This window comes from Podarcis erhardii (assembly GCF_964252035.2).
Source record: "Podarcis erhardii genome assembly, chromosome: 12".
NCBI classification, from domain to species: Eukaryota; Metazoa; Chordata; class Lepidosauria; order Squamata; family Lacertidae; genus Podarcis; species Podarcis erhardii.
In genome coordinates this window covers 20,195,715-20,218,258 of record NC_138513.1, presented here as the reverse complement: position 1 = coordinate 20,218,258, position 22,544 = coordinate 20,195,715, and the positions used below count along the sequence as shown (strand labels likewise).

General features: G+C 39.6%; 1 protein-coding gene across 1 annotated transcript in view; it reads left to right on the top strand.

Moving 5' to 3' along the window:
- MALRD1 (MAM and LDL receptor class A domain containing 1) overlaps positions 1-22,544 on the top strand; it is a 238,211-nt gene that overhangs the window by 8,054 nt on the left and 207,613 nt on the right. Inside the window, exons 3-7 of the mRNA XM_081881827.1 lie at positions 2,836-2,930; positions 3,015-3,176; positions 5,675-5,771; positions 16,199-16,318; positions 17,037-17,183. Of these exons, the coding sequence (XP_081737953.1) occupies positions 2,836-2,930; positions 3,015-3,176; positions 5,675-5,771; positions 16,199-16,318; positions 17,037-17,183 (621 nt within the window). The remainder of the gene's footprint in view (positions 1-2,835; positions 2,931-3,014; positions 3,177-5,674; positions 5,772-16,198; positions 16,319-17,036; positions 17,184-22,544) is intronic.

Below are 22,544 nucleotides of genomic sequence, written 5' to 3'. Positions count from 1 at the left end.
TGTAGAGGAGCTAAAGTAAAGGACTTAACATCTAAGATTGAGCGCAACCCTATTTTGATAAAGTTATGAAATTTCGCGATGGAAAACTATAAGATTGAGCTGGAGGAGAAAAGTGGAATTTAATCAAAAAGCAACCCCCCCCCCCCGGAACCTGGGAGCGCTTTAGTTAGAGCGCCGGGAGAAGACAAGGAGAGGTTTTGACAGCTGTCAAAGAGCTGTCAAAGCAGAAGAACAAAAATGAGAACTTTGTTACGAGGACTTTGCCGGTTATATTTGTTACAAATTGGATACAAAATGTTTAAAACAAGGAATAATAAGTTACTTTGACTGGTGGACGTGATCTGGAAGGGAACTGAGTTATTACAATCCACCTAGAGGAGCCGAGGGATATTACAAGTTGTTGGCATCGAATTTGACAGAACTTTTTATCTCCTGGGAAACTGCAGAAATGGAACACTATTTTGGCTACAGAGGTTTACACACTAAAGTAGACAATAGACTTATCTATTGAAGAATGGAAGGGACTTGGCATCATGTTTCGTTCCTGAATAACAGAGCCTCTGCAGTGGAATTTAGAAGCTTTTGGAATTAGAACATTTGTGCAGGAAAACAGGAAAAGAAAGAGGAGAGAGATTAACAAGAACAACAAGAATAATAAGAATTGGACAAAGTTGGAAGTGGGAACATTTGGGACATCCAGATTTGAAAGGTTTAAGAAATAAAATTGGAGTTTTTACTCCCAAGTATATAAAAATCTGGATGGAAAAAATGGGCCTTTTTGAGATAGACTCCTTCCAAGATTGGACATTTAAAATTAAAGAAGACTGGTAAAGGACTATGGTTTTAAACAAATGTGGGAGCTCCAGGAAGACATCAGATGTTGATTAATATGGGGAACGCAACCAGGAAAAGGGGGAGGGAAATTTGGAATCCAAAGGGTGTAAAATCATATTTTATTTTATTATATTTTAATCTATTATGTATATTAAAGGGGGGAACGCGTGGAAGGGAATAGGTCGATCTTAGGAGATGGGAAAATATTTTTAAATTGGGTTAATGATAATAAGGTTAAAATTTGGGATAATAAATTGCTGAATTTATTTGTAAGAATTGGAATATAAGAGGGGGAGGGGAGGGGAAGTCCTGGAAAGATGTTACGGAAAATAAGATCTTAAATTTGGATGTTTTGTTTTTTTTATATTGTTATAACTGGAAACTTTTAATAAATATTATTAAATAAAATAAAATAAAATAAAATAAAACTGAGGAAGTGAGGGCTGAGAAATTTGCCCTGTTGGTTGAGGAAGGAAGAAACCTGGGTGGGATGGTGGCCAGTCCTTTAAAAGGAGACTGGCATCCTGCCCCTCTTTGAGATCTTGCAGGGCTGTGAGATGTAGGCCCCCTGAGATCTCATGAAAGAATCACCCCTCCACACCAGCCATAGCAGCACCTGCCCTACCCCAGAAATTGCCCAACAGCTTCACTTAGCCACTAGCAATCATTTTATTTTCAAAAGAATCTCAAAGAAATATACAAAATACAAATACAATGCAGCATATTAATAATAAAAACCTATTAAAAAACACCATGCTATTTAGTCAGTAACACAGCTATCCATATCCCTCAGTACAAAACCCCAGCCAGTCACTTTGTATGACAAAAACAATCATGTCTATAGCCTTGGAATACAAATTAAAATAATCAATTCCAACTGGGTTAGCACATTCACTGTTGCATGCCTGTGGAGGGCAGCCTTGTTCTGATAAGACTCTGAATGGCTGTGAGCAACTTTATCTCATCAGTGCTCTTGCCCTGAGCTATAAACACCAATGCCCATGTGCCTATCAAAACAACGATTGCACATCTATACAACCATACAGCAAATAGGATCTGTGAATATCATAAAGCATATGACTTCCCCACAAGAATCCTGTGAGCTGTAGTTTACCCCTCACAGAAGTAAAATTCCCAACACCCTTAGCAAACTACACTTTCCAGGATTCTTTGGGGGGAGTCATGTGCTTTAAATGTATGGTGTCCATGCAGCCTTTGATTTAGGAAAAGGAAATGGAGAAAGTAAACTTCAAAAATTAAACAACTATAGAGAGTGGGTGCAGTAGTAGCACTCCTTAAATTAAAGTCCACTGGCCAGGTGTTTCAAATTGGTCACAGCTGGTTTCAGTTCTCCTAGATCATCCACAACATAAGGACCCAGTCAGCAGTGGAATATCTGAGCAGATAGATTTGATGGCCTTGTTCCCATGTTACTTACTCACCTGGCACTAATTAAGCTTGTGAGTGTTCAAAGGAGAGGGTGGTGGCTTGATGGACAGAAAGGGAGAAGCTGTATATAGTTAGGATTTGGCACGGAAGGGGGCAAAACTGGTGGAGTGGAAGAAGGTAAGAAAGGTGCTTTCTGAAGAGTCATCAAAGCTTTTGAACCCCAAAGTTTGCAGGAGGAATCTGATTTACTGCAATGCACCTTGCAACATCTTTTTAATTGTCTTAATATAATCTAAAAGCAGCAGCAGCACATGAAAGCTGGGGTATGAGAAAATGTGGCATTGAGTTGCTGCTCAGTTTGTACCAAGAACTCTCAGCTTGTAAGAAATATATCAGCCCTGATCAATCTGTTCATGGAATATAAAGTAGATTGTTTCACTTTAACATCTGATGTGTGACTCCCAGTTGTCCTAACCCACAGTGCTCAGTACTGGCTACAGGCCACTTGCCTAATCCATTATCCATTTTCTTTTCTTTTTTTCATACTGAGTTTTCCAGAATTCTACAAAGTCCAGGAAACCAACTTCTAATTTTTTCCCTTCCTATCAATAGCCCATTTCCTTACACTGTCCTCTGAACACATCCCATTTCCGGCAATTCTGAGGAGCAGAGTGGTCTTTGTGGCTAGCAACCAGCTCACCTGCCAGGTAACTGAACTATCTCCTCTTCATATTGCCTGCTGTCACTGCAGTTTGCCGACACACTTGGACTGTTCCTTTTTTTCTTCTTAGATTTCGTTTTACTATTGGATTGGTCAAATAAATGGAACCCTCACAGTGGGACTCCAAACCAATTCTGATAGAGCCTTGGGGACCGTATGGCAAGAAAGAGGAGGAATAAAAAATCAGTGGCAAAGAGCTGTGATCACAATCAACAATACTCTGAATGTCGAGGTATGCAAGCTGCTTGGGCATATTCCAATACTGGGATGAGTGAAATGTCAATTTAAAGAGAAGAACTTGCACTAGAAATTTAATTCAAGTGAATAATAAGGTGGAATTCTGATGAAAAATTCATGGCTGGTATTACTTGACCTTATCTCAATGATTTAATGGAAGCATTCATTTTGTAATTATGCATGTAACTCAAACTGAAATTAGCTGGATAGTCACATGCTAGTATATGAAGTGGGAGGACATAATAATGAAACCCACTTACAGTAGCCATGCACTTACACTTAATTTTCAGTAGCGTTTTGCTTTGAATGTTGAACCAGACTTGTGCAACTTATCCCCCTCCAAGCCTAACATATCCTATGAGCCACGTAGGGCTTCATAGGCACCCTATTTGTCTTCCTTCCTGGCACTGAAAGAAAATGAGGTTCTTAGTGATTTGCCCAAGATCCATGTCAGTCAGTCCACAGTTGGACAGGGATTTCAATATAGGTTTTCAAAGTGCAAGTTCATTGTGCTGATTACACAACAGTAGTGAATCTACATATGCTTTCCAGTTTCTCAGAAAAGCAGCAGCCTTCTTTAAACCTATTAAAACAATTTAGGAAGATACATATAGTGGTTTATATAGAAAAAGCATTAATTTAATAGTAAATTAGGTTGTTGTAAAAAATAATAATACTGTTGTACCAACTAAAAATGTAAAAAGCATTTTCTTCTGGGTACTGTCTGGTTCTCATAAGTCAACCTATTAAGAAAATTGATTATTCTGATATGTATGTCCTTATTCAGTAGGGCAATAAATAAAATCATGGAAGACTGAAATACTAACCCTTTACATTCAAGCTTCTTGGATTATAAATATTATGTCCTTCGAGATTCCATATTATGCATTATTCCTGAAAGTAAATGTAGAATATACCCTGCCAAGATAGAGTAGATACCTAGTTGCAGTCAGATCTCTAGTTATTCCAATAAAAACTTATTCTTGCTCTCCATTAGCCATCCTGTACAATGCTGCCTTGCTTGTCTCTAAATGCAAGAGGAAATTTCTCTCTGACAGACCTCTGACTAGCACAAAATTGTACTGTTGTTTTTGGATAATTAACAGGATTGGATCCTGGCACTATAGTATTACTATAGTATTACTGCATCCCTTTTCATTTCCTTCCTGATGCCTGAAGAAGTTATAAGTCTAGGCTTGTGGTTTGCTACATGTATTTATTTCTTTATAATGGCTTGCTTAGTTGCACTTAGTTCCCATTAAAATCAGTCGGACTTTTGACAAACTAATAGGCTAATAGTGCAACTAATAGGCTGGATCCAACACATTATTCATATCAAGCTTCTTAGTCATGTTGATTTACAAGGTAGCTAAAAGTATAAAATCACAATAAAACAGAAGCAGTGAAGACTTGCTAATATGCATAGGTTATAATTATATCAGTGCTTAGAACTGTATTACTACAGTTTTCAAGCCTATAGCAAACAAGATTAATGAAACTTCCATTTAGGGACCAGCCCTTTATCTAACGTCTGTTCAGAAAAGAGTTTTTAAAATCTAGGAAACTCAAAAAAACAACATCTTTCCTATCTCTAGTAGGCCTAGTAGCTTAGATCCTCTCTGGTCAGTAGAAGAAGGAGAAGAAGAGTTTGGATTTGATATCCCGCCTTTCACTCCCTTTAAGGAGTCTCAAAGCGGCAAACATTCTCCTTTCTCTTCCTCCCCCACAACAAACACTCTGTGAGGTGAGTGGGGCTGAGAGACTTCAAAGAAGTGTGACTGGCCCAAAGTCACCCAGCAGCTGCCTGTGGAGGAGCGGAGACGCGAACCCGGTTCCCCAGATTACGTGACTACTGCTCTTAACCACTACACCACACTGGCTCTCAGTTATGTTATGTGCTGCATAGAAGTAATGGGTGCACAGGGATGTAGTTATATTCATGTTCTGCTTTTCCTCTAAGGCATTCAGTGTGGCATATGAAGTTCCTCAGCCACCCATTTTTCTTCCCAGAACAACGCTGTGAATTAAGTTAGGCTATGAGAGAATAAGTTAGGCTATGAGAGCAGAGTTTCCCTGCTCCAACTTTGACACTTAAACCTAGCCTTTCCCACTTGCTTCCCTCCAGAAGATTTGGACATCAACCGACACCACCCAAAGGCCAGGGATGATGGGAATTGAGGGCACAAAGTAGGGAATGCTACTCTAAGCACTATGACACAATGGCTTAATGGGGGGGATTTTTGGTGTCTGTTCCCCTGTCCTATCTTCTAACACTGATGCCAAAAAGGAGTGGGCACAGAGGACATGTTTAAAGAACACATCTGTGTTAGGCCGTAAGACCTTCTGTTAAACTAGAAAGGAACAAAGAGAGAGCCACAGCTTCTTCCAAGCTCCCTTATAAGCTTCCTTGCAGATAATTTTAGATACTTCAGTATTGTAATAGACAGTATTACTACTGAATAGCCATGTCTCCCTAATATTCTGGTTATGCAGGTTTCCATCAAAGGACAAATATTTGAAACTTGGACACCAGGAGAAACCATTGCTATTGATGATGTTTCAGTCACTGAAGGATGTCTGCTAGCTTTTGGTAAGGATGCATTCTTGTAGCTGTACTAAATTATTTCTCTGATGCTTAATTAGGAAAAGAAAAAACCCACAAGGCAAGAATGCCTTGTTGACATTCTAAGCGTAGATACTAATGAACCAGGGATTTCAGGCATCTTTTTTGAATTTACTTGCATAGCTGATCTTAGCTTGTGGTGAACCTTTAGTATGCAACAGATGCCATGGGGAGAATCTGACTGTTCATGTGTCATTGTACCTGGATGCTGGCTTGCTGGCAAAACAAGCTAGTTCAGTGAGTAATGCCTGCCACATGCAAACAAGTAATCAATCTTGTGATTTTGTACACTAGGAACTTCAAAAATTAAAAGCACAGAGTCTTGATGTTGACAAAAGGTGGCAGTAACAGATGAGTTTTAATGTATTGGGGACTATACATTTACATGGCCAGACCACAAGCTGGTGCTTCTTTCTAGAATACCTTCTGGCCTCCTAGATTTGTGCCAGGCAAATCTGTTATTTTTGTGATTTTTTTCTTGTGTTTCTGGTGTTGGGTCCAGGTTTGGGGGATCTTGTGGATAAGATGCTCTTGAGGCCTCCCCTCCCTACCCCTAGCAGCCCACTTCGTCCTAATCATTGATGTTATTGCCCATTTGCATACCTTGTGCCCTGGGCCCAGTCTACACTGGGAGTGAGAGTGGAAGGTGAGTGGAAGCTGCTGCTCTCAAAAACTTGTTCATTTCTTCCAGAGAGGACAGATGTACAAGCAGTGAGTGGAGGAGTAGGTTCAGGAGGTGATTGGGAGTGGGCCCCCTGTTTTTTGGGCCTTGGCAGATGCCTAACAATGCCAACCTTTGCAGTCAGCCTTATAAAACATCTGCCTTGCACCTCTGCTCCATTGATACTGACCTTCTGGAGACTGCAGTAAAAGAAAAATGTCAGGGGCACAGGGCCAGAGTTTTGTTGCCCTAAATATGTGACCCCAAATAACTGTCTGCATTACAATAATTTGGGTTTACTGGCAATAATGTGGAGTGCAAGGCAGCAACTAAAACCTACAAAAGATACTGGGAGATTTGCCAAGCACATTTAAGCCCTTGGAGTTGCAGAGTTCAAAGATGACCTCAAATTGTCTCTTACAATGCAGCACTGGGGGCCCATCAGTTTATTTTAGTGAGGTGATTCATGTTATATTCTAGAATGTAGTGTTTATGTCTCAGATAAATTTAGCTCCAGCAAATAGTTCTGAGCACAGGAGTCCAAAACAACCAGAGTCTCCTGAGACTGAAGGAAAAACTCGCTTCTTCACTACACATGTAGTTCCTTACACCTTTTAGGATTCTGAGCAATATTGTTGCATCGTAGAGCAAACATAACTCAAATGCCCTAGGAATTTGGCAGTACTGTGAGATTTATTTCACATGGTACCTTTATCAAAGTAAGAAAACAATACATGAAGAGCATACGTTATACCTGTGGAGCTGGGCATTTTACTGTTAGGTTTATGTGTGTTCTGCTTTAAGAGTTTGTTGTACTTGCTTTTTATTGATTATATTATATTATTTTATGAGTATGCTCTAGACATGCATATTTATGAAATAAAAATAAATAGTAGTAGCAGTTGTTTATGTATTTTTTATTTTTATGTATAATTCTTATACACAGTGCTTTTTTTCTAAACAAATGTTTAGGGATACTCTCATTTTGACTCAATAAAATCACCATTTTATAGTTCAAATTGGGGAAAACAAATATAGTAAATGGACAAAAGTACAAAGATTCACAAAATGTTTAGGGGTATGCGTACCCCTGCGTCCTCCCAGAAAAAAGCACTGCTGATATAGTATATATATTTTATCTTTGCATGTTTTTGTTTGACCTGTCCTGCATTTGGATTTGTATAAGCAATATATGTATCTTGTACCAAGCATGACATACATTCCTTTATCAAATGTCTGCTAGCTTCCAAACAGTGCCTCTGAAGAGTTTTGAACATATTAGACTCTACCCCTGTAGTTTAGTTATACATACGGTATTTCAAAACCAAGCGTCTGAATCTAAGTACACTGTGGATTTAGAGCCAGGCTTGTAGCACCTTGAACACTAAAGAGATTTGTTGTAAGATAAGCTTTTGTGGATCACTTCATCAGATGCGGCTTATGCTGCAATAAATCTGTTATACTTTAAGGTGTCACAAGATTCTTGGTAGTTTTTGATGCAATGGGCTAACATCAAGGGTCTCCAACCTTTTGGAAGAGAGCGCTAGGGGTGCCAGTCTCAAAACAGCTGCCTTGGAAGGGGTGTGGCAGAACACAAAATGACTACTATGGGGAGCATGGCATAACACAATAGAAACAGCCACTCCCAATGACGTTATGCTTACCATGGGAAATCAGCTATGTTCTGCTGGTCCTAGTGATGCAGATCACATTGATGCTGTTGCTGTCTAATAACAGGGAACATTCCTCACTACTAGCAAAAATGACCTCCAATGGTTCCCCCCCCCACACACAATTACATTTTCTATCTTGTGCCTAATATTCATGCCTAATATTCATAGCCTGATATGGGTCCTTCAGTACACAATACACAACTGCTGTGTCTGTTGAGAGGGTCGCATTCATGTGTTATAAGTCTGCTCATCCTTTTTGAGTAGTGAAGTGCAGTCTGTTTCTCGCCGCCGCCCCCACTAACAGTACATGAATGCTCCCTTAGAATGCCACTCATGTGTTTTGTGTGTGGATAATCATGCCTGAGTATGAAAAGTCAAGTGTCAAATGGTCCTCAGAAACTGAGTTTCAGGTAGTTGCCGCTAGGTTGAATGGATGCAATTGCTAGAGTGAATAGATGTAACAAAGGGCAAGAGTCTATGTCTGTATCTTCAGTAGTTGTATAGAAGAAGGAATTTTGGCAGGTGTGCAGCTTGTAATTTCATGGCACCGCAGGGGTTCAAAAAGCTGTCAACCCACTCTATTGCCAATATTCTTTTAGAAAACCTACTATCTTGTTTCAAATGTTTTTTAAAGAGACCAATCTGTTATAAAAAGAAAGGATATAAAAAGTACAAAAGAGCTGAAGTAGATATTTAATTCTATCCCTATGAAGTAGTAGCAGATTTGGACTTTAAACAGAACCTCTGCTCTTAGAACAGATATTTCTCTTTCTCTGCCTAGCTGTTCTAGGTTATCTTGAGAATTTAAACATTTCCCCAATCTTGCTTGATATGCATAGGAAAATGTCAGTTTGATAATGACTCCTGATATGTAAGCTCTTGGTCCCTATCGCAGCCCATTTTCTGTTCACATAGACAAACTATAATGAATTTGCATCCTAAGTTTTTCCTGAAAATTATCTGTGAATGTTTTGTGCTATATCTTTTCCAAATATTTGCTGAATATTTGTAGTATTAAATTTCCTTATCTGACAGTTGATAATTGATGATATTTTATAGTTCTTCTATGCCTTTTGACAGTATTTGATAGCTTAGCTTCAATGATTTAGCTATGATTAATAGCTGCTGCATAATGGTGTTTAATAATTCACAGTATTAAGCTAACATATACCACATACCTGTCTACTTGGAAGAAACTCTACTTAGTTAAATGGGGCTTACTCTCAAGTAAGTGAGTATAGGATTGCAGCCATACAGTAGTATTTTGTATTCGGTGGCTTTGAAAGTTACATGGTATATAATTCCTGATAATATGTAAGTGCTGGTAGCTTATGATGCTTTATAATACAAAAATATTAAAGCGACACCAGCAAATATAAACCACTTGACTTTTCATGTGAAATGAATGTGAATGAATTTGAAATTTCATATTAAAAATGTTAATACAATTGGAAAAAAAGATTAGTTTTTGAATAATTAAAAATACTAGTTTCAGCTCTAATCTAGGCACTGTAGAACACAAAGTAGATTTTTCCTTCTTCTTTTTTAGTTTTCCATTGTTTTCAGATTTATCGTGAATCAGCATTTTTTCTCTGTAGCTCAGAGGTAGACTATATGCTCAATTTCTGACATCTGCAGGTAGGGTTGGGAAAGGCTCTTATCTGAACCTTGGAGAGATAGCACCAATCTAGGGCAGCCTTATGTCCAGATTTTCCCAGATATTACAAGGATTTCAAAGGCAGAATTGATGTCGGGGGGGGGGGATTTCCAAAATTGCCGGTGGGGTGGGGTGTATTTTTGTTTTTTTAAAAAATGCTCAACAGTTTTCGGGTTGTCCTGGTTTTACCTTTTGAAATATGGCAACCCAAACCAATCAAATGTGCACAATATACGTTGGATGGACCAATGGTTTGACTCGGTATAAAGCATCTGCCCAAGACTCATTCATGTACATATGTTCATAATATTTGATGACTTAGGCCCAAGTGTTGGCTTTCTCTTTGAAAAGGTAGATTCCCTTGGGAGGTGGTGGACTATCCTTCCTTGGAGGTTTTTTTTAAAGCAGAGGTTGAATGGCCATCTGTCATCGATGCTTTAGCTGAGGTTCCTGCATTGCAGGGGGTTGAGTTAGAGGACCCTTGGGTCCCTTCCAATTCTAAGATTCTATGATTGACATAGAGCAATATTTTATGCTACTAATTTATAATGACTGATTCACATATGCAAGTTGTCTCTTGTTACTATAGTCAAAGAATGATGGAAACAAGTATATATGAGCTAAATAATAAGATATCAGATATATGAAATTGCTGTGGTGTGTCACATCTGCAAGATATGGCTTCTGTGGAAATGCTGTTCACTCTTTAAATTAGCGATTTCCCACTCCAGGTACTGTTCTTTTTCAAGAACCCTTGAGAATCTGTTCTAGGCCTGCTCACCCTAATTTGCTTCTCTCCAGATAATTGGTGTTGCATCTGGCTCCTTCCTATCACAATACTTCGGCAATTTCCCATATGTCTAGCCTCTCCAGTGTATCCCCCACCCGCCTGCAGTCTTCAACAATCTTTCTTGTTGCTTCTTACAGTTTAATTCTTAGCTTCTGTTGCTGCATGACAAGTTTCAGCCCAAGGCCTATATTATTCTCTATTAATATGTTCTCTTGTCCTGTGGTTTTGGCCTAGCTCTGGTGTTGTTGCTTTTTAAGTTACAATTAATTGACATGAGATTGGGAGGGGTTTATTTATTGTACAGGCATCCCTGTCACTTACATTCTGGGCCCCCACATGCATGACCGGAAACCCATAAAGTGGGGAGCACCCTCTAAAAAAGCCTCCAAATCCTGCCCCCCTACTCATCTCCAGCTTTCTGTCCACTCTCGTGCCAATCCAGACAAAAATATCTAGAGTTGAAGCTCTGGGGTTGGCTGGAAGCTGGAGGATGCATGGGAAAGCGGCTGCTGCTGCTGCTACACTACCCCACATGTCAGCTGTTAGGCGGGTAGCCTGAGCAGCCAAAACAAAGACCTGCTGCACCTCGGGTCTCTTCAGGGCTTCCTCCTCCCTCACTGATGTCCTCCTCAGCCTCCTAGGAGGGTCTCCTTGCTAGCCACGAGGACTTTCCAGCTCTCTCCTGCCATTTCCGGGTTTGAATTAAATTATTTCCCGGCCTTGCACATATAGGTGGTCAAATGCAAGTTGATTGCACTCAAGTGGGGGGGGGGGGCTGTATCTTACATGGTGGCTTTTTCAGTATAATTGCATAATCCAAAATGGTTAAAACTCTGCTACTTCAACAATTATTGAAATACTGTCAGACCTTGCCAAGAACATGGAAGCAAACTCTTGTTGATGTTCAGAAACTGAATCTGCTTTCTGCTTGAGTTTTAGCACAGTAAAGTCTGGAAGCTTCCCTGAGCTTGGTAAAACAAGGGATTGTGCTGTCCCTTTGCTTCTGTTAGCAGAACTGGGAGGAAACCATTTTTCTGGCCATTCTCTCCCCGCCTCCGCAGCCCCCATAGCCTCAATTTGCTCCAGAGAGTTGGGGACCCTTCTGGATCAGATTTACTGGGCCGGGGGTGTGAGGCTGCAAGAGGGAGGAGGAATAACTGAAGAATGATTTCTTTCCAGATCTGCTAATGGAAGCTTTACCATCAGCTAGAGTTTGGATTTGGATTTGAGCTAAGCGACACTGTTGAATACAACCCATAAAATTTGCCCTGAATTGTGATTAGTTTGTAGAACATGCATTAAACATTTGTCTTTTGCATAGCTGTTTGACAAAAGGCTTTATTTCATTCAACCTGCAAATTTTGACATCAAAACAAAAGCTTTGAAGAAGCAATCCTTTTCTTTTAGCACTACCAAGAAAAATAGAAAAGTGAGTCCTACTGCTCAAGGGCATGTTCATCTTGTAGTAGTGTAGAAGAAAGTTATTACCTCAAGGACTGCCTCTCCCCATATGAACCGGCCCTGACCCTGAAATCACTAACTGAAGCCCTTCGTCATGTGCCTCCTCCACAAATGGAGGGTCCAGAGGGTGGCAACACAAGTGCAGTTGTACCTCAGCTTCCGAACACCTTGGGAGTCAAACATTACGGCTCCCGAAAGATCGAAAACTGGAAGTGAGTGTTCTAGTTTTCGAACTTCTTTTGGAAGCCGAACATCCGACGGAACTTCCACTATTGTTTCTGGCGTGCCTGTGCAATCAGAAACCAATCGGAAGCTGTTCCTTGGTTTCCGAATGTTTCAGAAGTCAAACGGACTTTTGGAACGGATTCCCTTCGACTTCCAAGGCACAGGCCTTTTCTGCAGTGGCTTCCCGTTTGTAGAATGCTCTCCCCAGGGAGGCTCGTCTTGCACCTTCATTACCTATCTTTTGCACCAGGCAAAAACAGTCTTCTTCTCCCAGGCCTTTGGCTAATTAAATAATCTATGGTATTTTAAAATGTGTGTGGGCTGGGGTTGCTGTTTTTGTTTTTTACTATGTTATGCATTTTTTATGTTTTTACATTGTGAACCACCCTGTGATCTTTAGATGAAGGGTGGTATATAAATGTAATTAATTAATTAAAATAATAAAGTGTGGTCCTTATTGACTTTCCACGAGACAGGCCTCTCTATGCTTCATTCCTCTGTGATATAGATTGTTGTTCAAAGCAGTTAGCATGCACAACGAGCTCATCTTTTCTGTGTGTACTTAGAGATGGCAAATGACACATTGATTCTTTCATATCAGTAAAATTAAAGTAGAATGCCTTGGAGAAGAGAAAAAAAGTAATACAACTACATTGGCTACTCAGTGCTTAGCCATGTAGCCCAGAGGGGACAATGTTTGCAACTTTAAGGATTACAAGAAAATGGCTCAAATAAGTTTGGAATATTGTTATAGATCTATTATAAACATCCCATTACTAACCCTGATTTATTTCTGAAGCAATTCTCATTTCAAATGATTTATTGATCATTTCTCTTTTCTTCTTTTTTTCTGGCTTCACCAGTTGTCAAAATTAATTTATAGTAGAGCAATGCACAGTACAGTATTCATTGTCAAGAAGCTTGTGAAGTTGGAAAGAAAAAGGGAAATGCTATTCTTCTCAGGTTGTATCCATGGTGGCCTTGCATTAGTGCTTCTGCTTCCATAAGATGGGGGGGGGGGGACGAGGACAATGAGACAACCCAATTTTTGCCAAGTGTCACTGTTTACTGTGGCCTTTACTGCAGTGTCCCATGTTGTTCTCTAGGGTCCTCCAATTCTTAAATGTTGCTTGCTGTGTGGCATGGGGGACTGTGGTGGGTAAGGATTTCAGAAAAAAAGTTGATGCCCTGCCTAGTAAAAGTGTGTAAAAGTCCATTCTGCTGATGCAAAGCAGCCATTAGCAAACGCTCCAAATGTCCCTATTTTCCAGGGACATCCCTGTTTTAGAGAAGCCATCCCGGTTTCTGATTTGATCCCAGAATGTCTCTTTTCCCTTTGGATGTACCTATTTTCTTTGGTGAAATGTTGGAGGGTATGGTAGAAGGTCCCTATTTTATTGGAGAAATGTTGGATGGTATGGAGTTATCCGGTCTCCAAGCTGTCTGAAGGCAATCTTGTATACAGAAGATGTTCTTTTTTTAATGTTTAATGCACTAGATAGTGGCGCCATTCAAGTCAAACTTCAGGGTATTGGTCTCAGGCTCAGCAGTCTGGGAGTGGGTGTCCAAATGTCTACCAAAGACAGCAATAAATGGTGAGGGCAGCAAATAGTCCCAGTTTCTTTTTTTTTTTTAAAAAATATTTATTAAGGTTTTTTTAAAATATAAATGCACACATCAAACAATCTTACTTTTATAACAACAAATTCTTCACTTCTTTGGACTCCCTCACGTCCCCCTCTCCCATTTACATCATTAAAAAAAGAATTTTTCCAAACAAATTATCAACTTGTTTACAATCTCATGTCCACACATTCCAATATAATTTAACACTTTTTCCAATAAAGTTTTTATATTTTCTTTAGTCTCACTTATCATCAAATTTAAGTCTAGTTTAGTGGTGGCCAGTTTTTTATAATCTAGCATCCTTCTTAACATTCAAACAAATTACAATGTTTTTGTAGATACATCTTGAATTTCTCCCAGTCTTCCTCCATCTTTTCTTCTCCCAGGTCTCGGATTCTGCCAGTCATCTCGGCCAGTTGCATATAGTCCATCAGCTGCATCTGCCACTCTTCCAGTGTGGGTAAATCTTGAGTTTTCCAATTTTTTGCGATGAGAATCCTTGCTGCCGTTGTTGCATACATGAAAAATGTTCGATCCTTCTTTAACACCTTCTGGCCGACAATACCCAGAAGGAAGGCCTCTGGTTTCTTAGTGAAGGTATACTTAAATACCTTTTTCAACTCATTATATATCATTTCCCAGAAGGCCTTCACCTTAGGGCATGTCCACCAGAGGTGAAAGAATGTTCCTTCATTTTCTTTACATTTCCAACATTTATTGTCAGACGAATGGTATATTTTGGCAAGTTTAACTGGGGTCATGTACCATCTGTATATCATTTTCATAACATTTTCCTTCAGAGCATTACATGCAGTGAAGTTCAACCCAGTGGTCCACAACCTTTCCCAATCCTCGAACATAATGTTATGCCCAATATCCTGTGCCCATTTTATCATAGCCGATTTAACCATTTCGTCTTGTGTGTTCCATTTTAGCAGCAAGTTATACATTCTAGATAGTACCTTGGTTTTGGGTTCTAACAATTCTGTTTCTAACTTCGATTTCTCCACCTGGAACCCTAACTTTTTATCATTTTTAAAAACTTCTTTAATCTGAGCATAATGTAACCAGTCTCGCACCTTATCCTTCATTTTCTCCAAACTCTGCAATTTCCAATTGTCTCCATCTTTTTCTAATAATTCCCAATATTTTGGCCATTTGGCCTCCATATTGGGTCTTTTTAGGGCCTTAGCCTCCAGAGGTGAGAGCCACCTTGGAGTTTTGTTTTCCAATAAGTCTTTATATTTCGTCCAGACATTGAACAGTGCTTTCCTGACAATATGGTTCTTAAAGGCCTTATTGATCTTAACTTTGTCATACCATAAGTATGCATGCCAACCAAAAGCATTGTTAAAACCTTCCAAGTCCAGCACGTCAGTGTTTTCGAGAAGTAGCCAATCTTTTAGCCAACAGAAAGCTGCGGCTTCATAGTACAACTTTAAGTCTGGCAGGGCAAAGCGCAAATAGTCCCAGTTTCAACACTTAGTGTGGGAATACCGAGTCTAATGCCCACAGCTACCACCACCCCCACTTTCCCCCTTTTAAAATCTTTGTATAGTGGTCTGGCAGTTGTGTTCTGTGCAGTGAAGCTCCAGCTACACCTGCCATTTTCATTTCCCCTGAAATGCCTCTGGGCCCCACAGGGGCAAGTTACACTACACATTACATCCAAATGCGTATACCAAAGTCTTGGCTTTTTAAAAATGAAAAGTCGGTCATGGGAGGTTGCAGTGTTGAGTGGAGGAATGGTGGAAGTGAAGGTGATTCTTAGCCCTTTCCATGTAGCTTTATTTCCACTCAAAAGCAATTCAATAAATTAATATTATTTTTCACACTACGTTCTTTTCAGAAAGGGTGAAAGCAAGTTTCTTCAATTCCTCCCTGTCAAGTAGTGCTGCTTCTAATAGCTCCAAAGAGCTGGGTTCTTCCCTTGTTGCTGCAGTTTCCCCCCATGAACATTCATGTTTATAGATCTATGTATGTCTATTTCTCAAGTGCATGACCTAAACATATCCAGAATATTATTTGATTTTGTTAAGAAGCAGTGCTACTTAGTTATATTCAAAGGGCTCATCCATGCTTTTCCCCTGGGCCCAAGAGCTTTTTCCATTGTTCCACGGCTGTGCCTTGTGAAAAACTGATCTTACCTGATGAGTTGGATCTTAACTGTTCTTACTTGCGGAGTTGAAAAATCAAAAGAGAGATTTTGAGTGACCAAGCTTCAATTCAGTGTAGCCATAATACTGATTTTGTATGTAGGAATCTCAACTTTTCTTCTTAAAGTTTTGATCTTGCTCTTAGCAGATACTTCACTGTGTAAGGAGAGAGTCCATGCTTGTGAAGAGACCCAAGTTCCAGATCAAGAGCACTTCAGTAATCCTTCCGGCATCCCTTTCAATGGCACACACGGAGGATTCTGCTGTAAGATTTATTGAATATAACTTTATTATAATTAATTTATAAAACTAACTCTTCAAAATAACACCCAGTCTACATTATTTTTATTACATGGTCATATGCTGCTGAACTCTGTAAACAGCACCTGTAAACTTACACAGGGGTTATGTTCCAGGGTTCATGCCTAAAGCCAAAATCGTGTATAGCCAAAACCATTGCATTCAGTGGCGGATGGGATTACCAAAACCATTTTTGCCAGAACCCTGCCCCCTTTCTGCCCCCTTTTATTTTTATTTATTATTATTTTTTGCCAAAGAGCTTATATGGAAGATAGACTACAACCAGTCTTTATTGAGCATTTATTCTGATTATTTTAAGAGGCAATTATATAAGAACAAGCTTTCACCCTGATTTGCTTGTGGGGTGTTTGCTTTTCCTCCCACTAATGATTTGCTCATCCCACACATTGCAATGCATTTTGTCCTACCTTTCCAAAATGTAAAAGCTCATTTTTTTTGCTAGGGCAACAGACTTTAATTGTGCAATTCCAAAATTCTGGTATGTGTTTGAATCCCTCCCGCAACATATTGACAGATTCAGGGGCACCCTGGATATTTTCTTTATGTGGGAGCCCAAAGAAAGGGAATATGAGGAATTGAAGGAACAATGAATTTCCCAATAATGAAAGTAATGTGAGATTCAATTAGCTTAAAGGGGAGTAACACATTGTTCTTTCATTCAGTTCAACAGAACTGCAGTTTTAAGATTCACATGTGTGACTGGAATTCTGATGCATCTGCAGAACATGTTTCCTGGGTTCCTGTGAAAGAATTAGATGATCGTGGCTTAAAATCTGTTCTTCTGAAAGATAGAAGCAATGACAGCAATGGTAATAAAAATGAATTAAATATGCATTTGTCAGCTGATGTGAAACCTGTGGTAATCATTTTTTATATATAAAGAAGGACCTTCATGAATATAGAATAAAAAACTGCAGATAAAGATAAGAAATTTCAATGAAAGGAACATATTCAGAGTATGAGGTATGATAGTCAAGGCTCCCCCTTGTTCAGTTTCCAATTTTTGTTTGCTCATTGGTTAATTGTAATTAATTTTTATTATACTTCCTCTTGTTGTCTTTGAAAGGTACTTTACCTTTACCCTGCCCTCCAGTGAAGCTTGGCAGCAGGTGGTATGAATTCTGAGCAGGGATGCTCACATAGTTGAGGACCCTTTCCTTAAATTCTTATCCCATTCCTAGGTTGCAACTTCTGTTACTCTTTCCAGCTGGAGAGGAATCTAGGGAGACCTTCTGCTCTTTAGAAGAGCTGCAGCAGTGACTGCCCAGCCTTGGCTGTGAAAAGGATATGTGAGTGAGTTTGCTTTCCATAGATGTTGCCTGCAGATCCATTGTAGGGAATTGTCTTGGCCCAAGACCAAATCCTTTGCGTGGGATTCTTCTCCCTTCCTTCTTAGATTCATAGTGCAGTGTTGTTGAAGGCTTGTTGAAGAAGGGAGGGCCTAAACGTGGAGAGAGAAGTGAATTAGCCTCATGTTATTTGCTTCCTTCACTTGTGTCCATGATCTCTATATTTTTAGGAGCTAATATGTTTTTGTATGCTTATCTAGAAAGTAGCTTCTGTACTGTCAGGCGCTGGTGGTGGTTGCTCGTGAGTTTCCAGGCAGGACTCCGACCTGTCTTTTACAGGTTTTATTGGTGCAAACTATGTACAGTGCAGAAATCCAAAGTTCATGTCTGTCTCAGTCACGTGCACATTCTGGGAGTGCCCCTTTCCGGTTTCTCCCCCAGCATAAGAACTTAGACACCCCAAATCTCCACCTCCCCTCCTTACGTTTCAAACCTCTGCACAAGCAGGGCGATGGAAGCGGTGTGTTTGCTTCCTGGCCGGCTGGGCCTTTGCTCTCAGAGGCATCTTTGAGCCTCCCCTTCACTCGGCTATCCCCTCCCCCCCCACTCCGCTGGAGGTGTGGCTTTCTCCACTGCCGGACTAGGAGCTGCTTCTCAGAAGCTTCGGAGGCTCTTGGTATTCCCCTGCCTCCCTCCCCCATTCCGATGGCAGTCCCCTGACAGGTACCATTATTAAAATAAACAGAACTAAGTTTGAAGAGTCACAGCAGATCGCTAGAACACATTCTTTGCACAGAGAAGATCCTATACAGTGGTACCTCGGGTTAAGTACTTAATTCGTTCTGGAGGTCCGTTCTTAACCTGAAACTGTTCTTAACCTGAAGCACCACTTTAGCTAATGGGGCCTCCTGCTGCCGCTGCGGCGCTGGAGCACGATTTCTGTTCTCATTCTGAAGCAAAATTCTTAACCCGAGGTACTATTTCTGGGTTAGTGGAATCTGTAACCTGAAGCGTATGTAACCCGAGGTACCACTGTACCCTTATGTGTGGTTTCTCTGTTGCCATCAGTCAGAGTAGGCAATGCTGAGCTATTCAGATTCAACTGTCACATTTAGTGTAGGGCGGCTTTATCTGTTCATATATAGTTCAGTGTTTCATCTTAAAATAACTGCTGAAGCACTTTAAGGTCAGAAAAGTATAAGATGCACAGAAACATCATAATTTCAGGAATGTACCCCAAGGTTTCAGTTGGTTCAGTCTCACTCATGATAGCTCAGACACCAAGCCTTTCTTTTCCTTCTATTTATTCCGAGGATAAATGGATAGCAGAGATCAGCTTTATAGCTGAAGCACAAAAAACAAAACAAAAACCTCTCAATGTCACATACCACTCTCAAAGGCGGCTTGCTGAGGTTGAGATTTGCAAAGAAAATGTTTTATTTTCTAATTTTGTTCAAGCCCCCTCCCACATAGAGAGTGAGCATAAAATTAAATCATGAAGGCGACTGGACAACAGTATTCATGAAACAAAATTGATTATAGAATATTTGCGAGTCTTTTAATGTACTCATACATATAATAAACTTCTCTTCCTGACCTTGACAAAAATTTTTCTAGTTGTGTGATTTCTATTTTCTGTGTTATTAAACTCTTGAGTTTTATGGCACTTGCGCTAGTTGGAACTTTATTGAAATGGATGAGCTTTGCATCAGAGGAGTCCTTGGACTAAAGAACAGAATGCTGGCCGCTAGTTTAATTGTCCTAATGTTAAGAGATCTATTACCTGTTTGTTTATAGCATTTTCGGTATTGTTGTTTTCCTGCTGTTATAATTGGTATCTTTACTGGATTTTTCTTTCCTATTAGCTATTTGCAAATATAGTGGACAATTATAGAGTTTCAGAATAAGCACATCATTTTAGCAACATATAGAATTATGTAGTAAAAATCTTAATCACCCAACAGAGAGTATCTTCTGGTTTAGTATTGTATTTAGCAAATATTTTCTTCCTTTTGCACTGTAAAACATAAACAAAAAACAAAGCCCAGCTATTTAAGATTATTCGACCGTTGCAGATTAGACTGCATTCCCCAAATCTAAGTTGGTGAAATATATACATTGTTTTTTCTGCCTTCTCCATAAGTGATTAGATTAAACTCACTGCTCATTGATAGATGAGAACATGTAACATGATTTGGTATGAAAATCAGAAATGTTTAATTCATTGCATCTGAATGTACACCATTAGAGCAAAACTGTATCAAGCACAAGCCACTTTAGGGCGTTACTTTATTTTTTATTTTTTTTATAAATATTTATTAAAGTTTTTAAATATAAATACACAAATAATAAACAGTCTTACTTCTATCACAGACATAATTTCATCACTTCTTTGGACTCCCTCACGTCTCCCGCTCCCATTTACATCGTTAAAAGTTTTTTCCAAACAAATTATCAACTTGTTTACAATCTCATGTCCACTCATTCAAATATAATCTAGCACTTCTTCCAAAAAATTTTATATTTTCTTTAGTCTCACTTATCATCAAATTTCAAATCTAATTTAGTGGTGGCCAGTTTTTTATAATCTAGCATCCTTCTTAGCATTCAACCAAATTACAATGTTTTTGTAGATACTTCTTGAATTTCTCCCAGTCTTCCTCCATCTTCTCTTCTCCCAGGTCACGGATTCTGCCAGTCATCTCGGCCAGTTGCATATAGTCCATCAGTTGCATCTGCCACTCTTCCAGTGTGGGTAGAGACTTTAGGGCGTTACTTTAAAATCCAAGAGTGTAACAAAGGAATAAATGTATTTCTATTTACCAGTGAAAGTCTATGCAGCATTTTCACATGGCTGTACAGGACGCTGATATTAAAATTTGTCCATAGCCCTGTTTACACATCTCCCTCTATGTGATTTTAATCATATGAAGGGAAAGAACTAAACCATGCCCATTGTTCCCATCCCTGCCAGCCTATCCCACAGTCTATGCCAGGGGTTGCTTACCTGACACCTGCAAGTGCAGTAACATCCACCAGTGCTTCTTATGGCACTCATGAATTGTCTCAGTAAATAAATATCCTCTCAAATATCTACAGTGCATGCTTGCTGTTCCTGCTCAGTTCCTGTTTACACTGGCTTGACTTACCCTACATTAAACAAGGCCCCTTAAACATGCACACATTTCATTGGGTGCCAGGATTTGACAATAATGTCAAAAAATACCCAATTAATGCAGATTACATAATATTAATGACAAATGTGTCTGGGAGCTGTTTCATTGATTATTTATTACATTTTGATCCCACCTTTCATCTAAGTGAGTTTAGGGCAGTGTACATGACTCCCTGTGAGATAGATTATGTTGAAAGGAGGTAAAAAACCTACATTTCAATACTATAAATATAACAAGATTACTTAAACAAAAATAACAAGGGAGTTTCATAGTTTCACCTTAGTCCTTTTCCATGATGTTTCTCACAGTCCCTCATAATGCTTCCAAAGACAAAGAGTGGGATAATCAACCAGTCTTTACTAGCCAATACAAATATTTGTTTATATTCAGTGGAGGTTAGCATAAGCCCTGGTTTGCAGGATCTGAGAAGATTCTCTCTTTGCCTACTTTTAAATGAACAGATTCCCTAATCCAGTACATCTAATCATGAATCTCTTCACATGGAAAGTTCTGAGAAGCACTCATGTGAAAATCATTTTGGGGCAAAAGGTATTTCCATAAGCCTAGGGAATTCCCAAGTGATAAGGCAAATCCATGTTCCGAACCCCTTACGTTCACCCACTGTAGGGACCTCTCACCATGTGGAAGCATTTCTCAGTGGCCGCCTGAGTGCTGCAACATGTTAAGTGCTCTGTTGTGAGTACACCTACAAAATCTGGCTCATGTTATCTTGCCTAGAATGTTACCCTTTGGACATGCAAGCTGGGTTATCATAGCATTCATTCATCAAAGACTGACCTGTAAACTTAGTCCTTTTAAAGTGGTAATTATTGTCAAGGGAAAGTTTACTGACAGCTCCAAAATGAGATGCAAGGTCCTGTGCCTAGTGAGCTTCAAGGATATAGCCGTCTCAAAGCATAACTCTCTAACAAGGGCTTTTGATACACAGATGCATACAAATGAGTGAGATTAGAAAACCTGCTTGAATAAAATCTAATCTTTTTTCCTAGATACAGTCTTTGAGCTATTTGATCTCAAGTTTCTAAAAAGGGAAATTGAAATAGTGCCGGGGGGGGGGGGTCCCCTATTAATACCCATGCCATATTAATGTCAACCTATGCCCTGAGTGCAGAGGAACTTACAACTATCATTGAATATTTGTGTTTATTCAGGAACCACTATTTTGTCTTAGGCTGCAGTCTTGTGCACATTTACCTGGGATTAAGGTATCCTGAACTCAATAGGACTGACTTCTGAATACACATACAAAGAATTGCGCTGTTAATTTGTTGCTGTGCATAGTCTTTGCTAGACAATGCAATTATCTGTTTATATCCACTGAAGTTGGTGTTAAGATCAGAGTAAAAAGGTAAAGAGACCCCTGACTGTTGAGTCCAGCCACAGATGACTCTGGGGTTGTGGCGCTCATCTCGCTTTACTGGCTGAAGGAGCCGGCGTTTGTCCGCAGACAGCTTCCAGGTCATGTGGCCAGCATGACTAAGCTGCTTCTGGTGGACCAGAGCAGTGCCATCTAACTTATTTGCAGTACCTAAGAAAATTCTTTCCTTGCACAATTGTCAAACTACATATGGGAGCTTTAAGGGAAAATAGCAGTGGGAGGGAGAGAGTGTTGGCAGGGAATTGGTGTAGAGCCCTAACCCAGATTGGGAGAACATTGTGCATCGGATCATAGCAACTGCCTTTC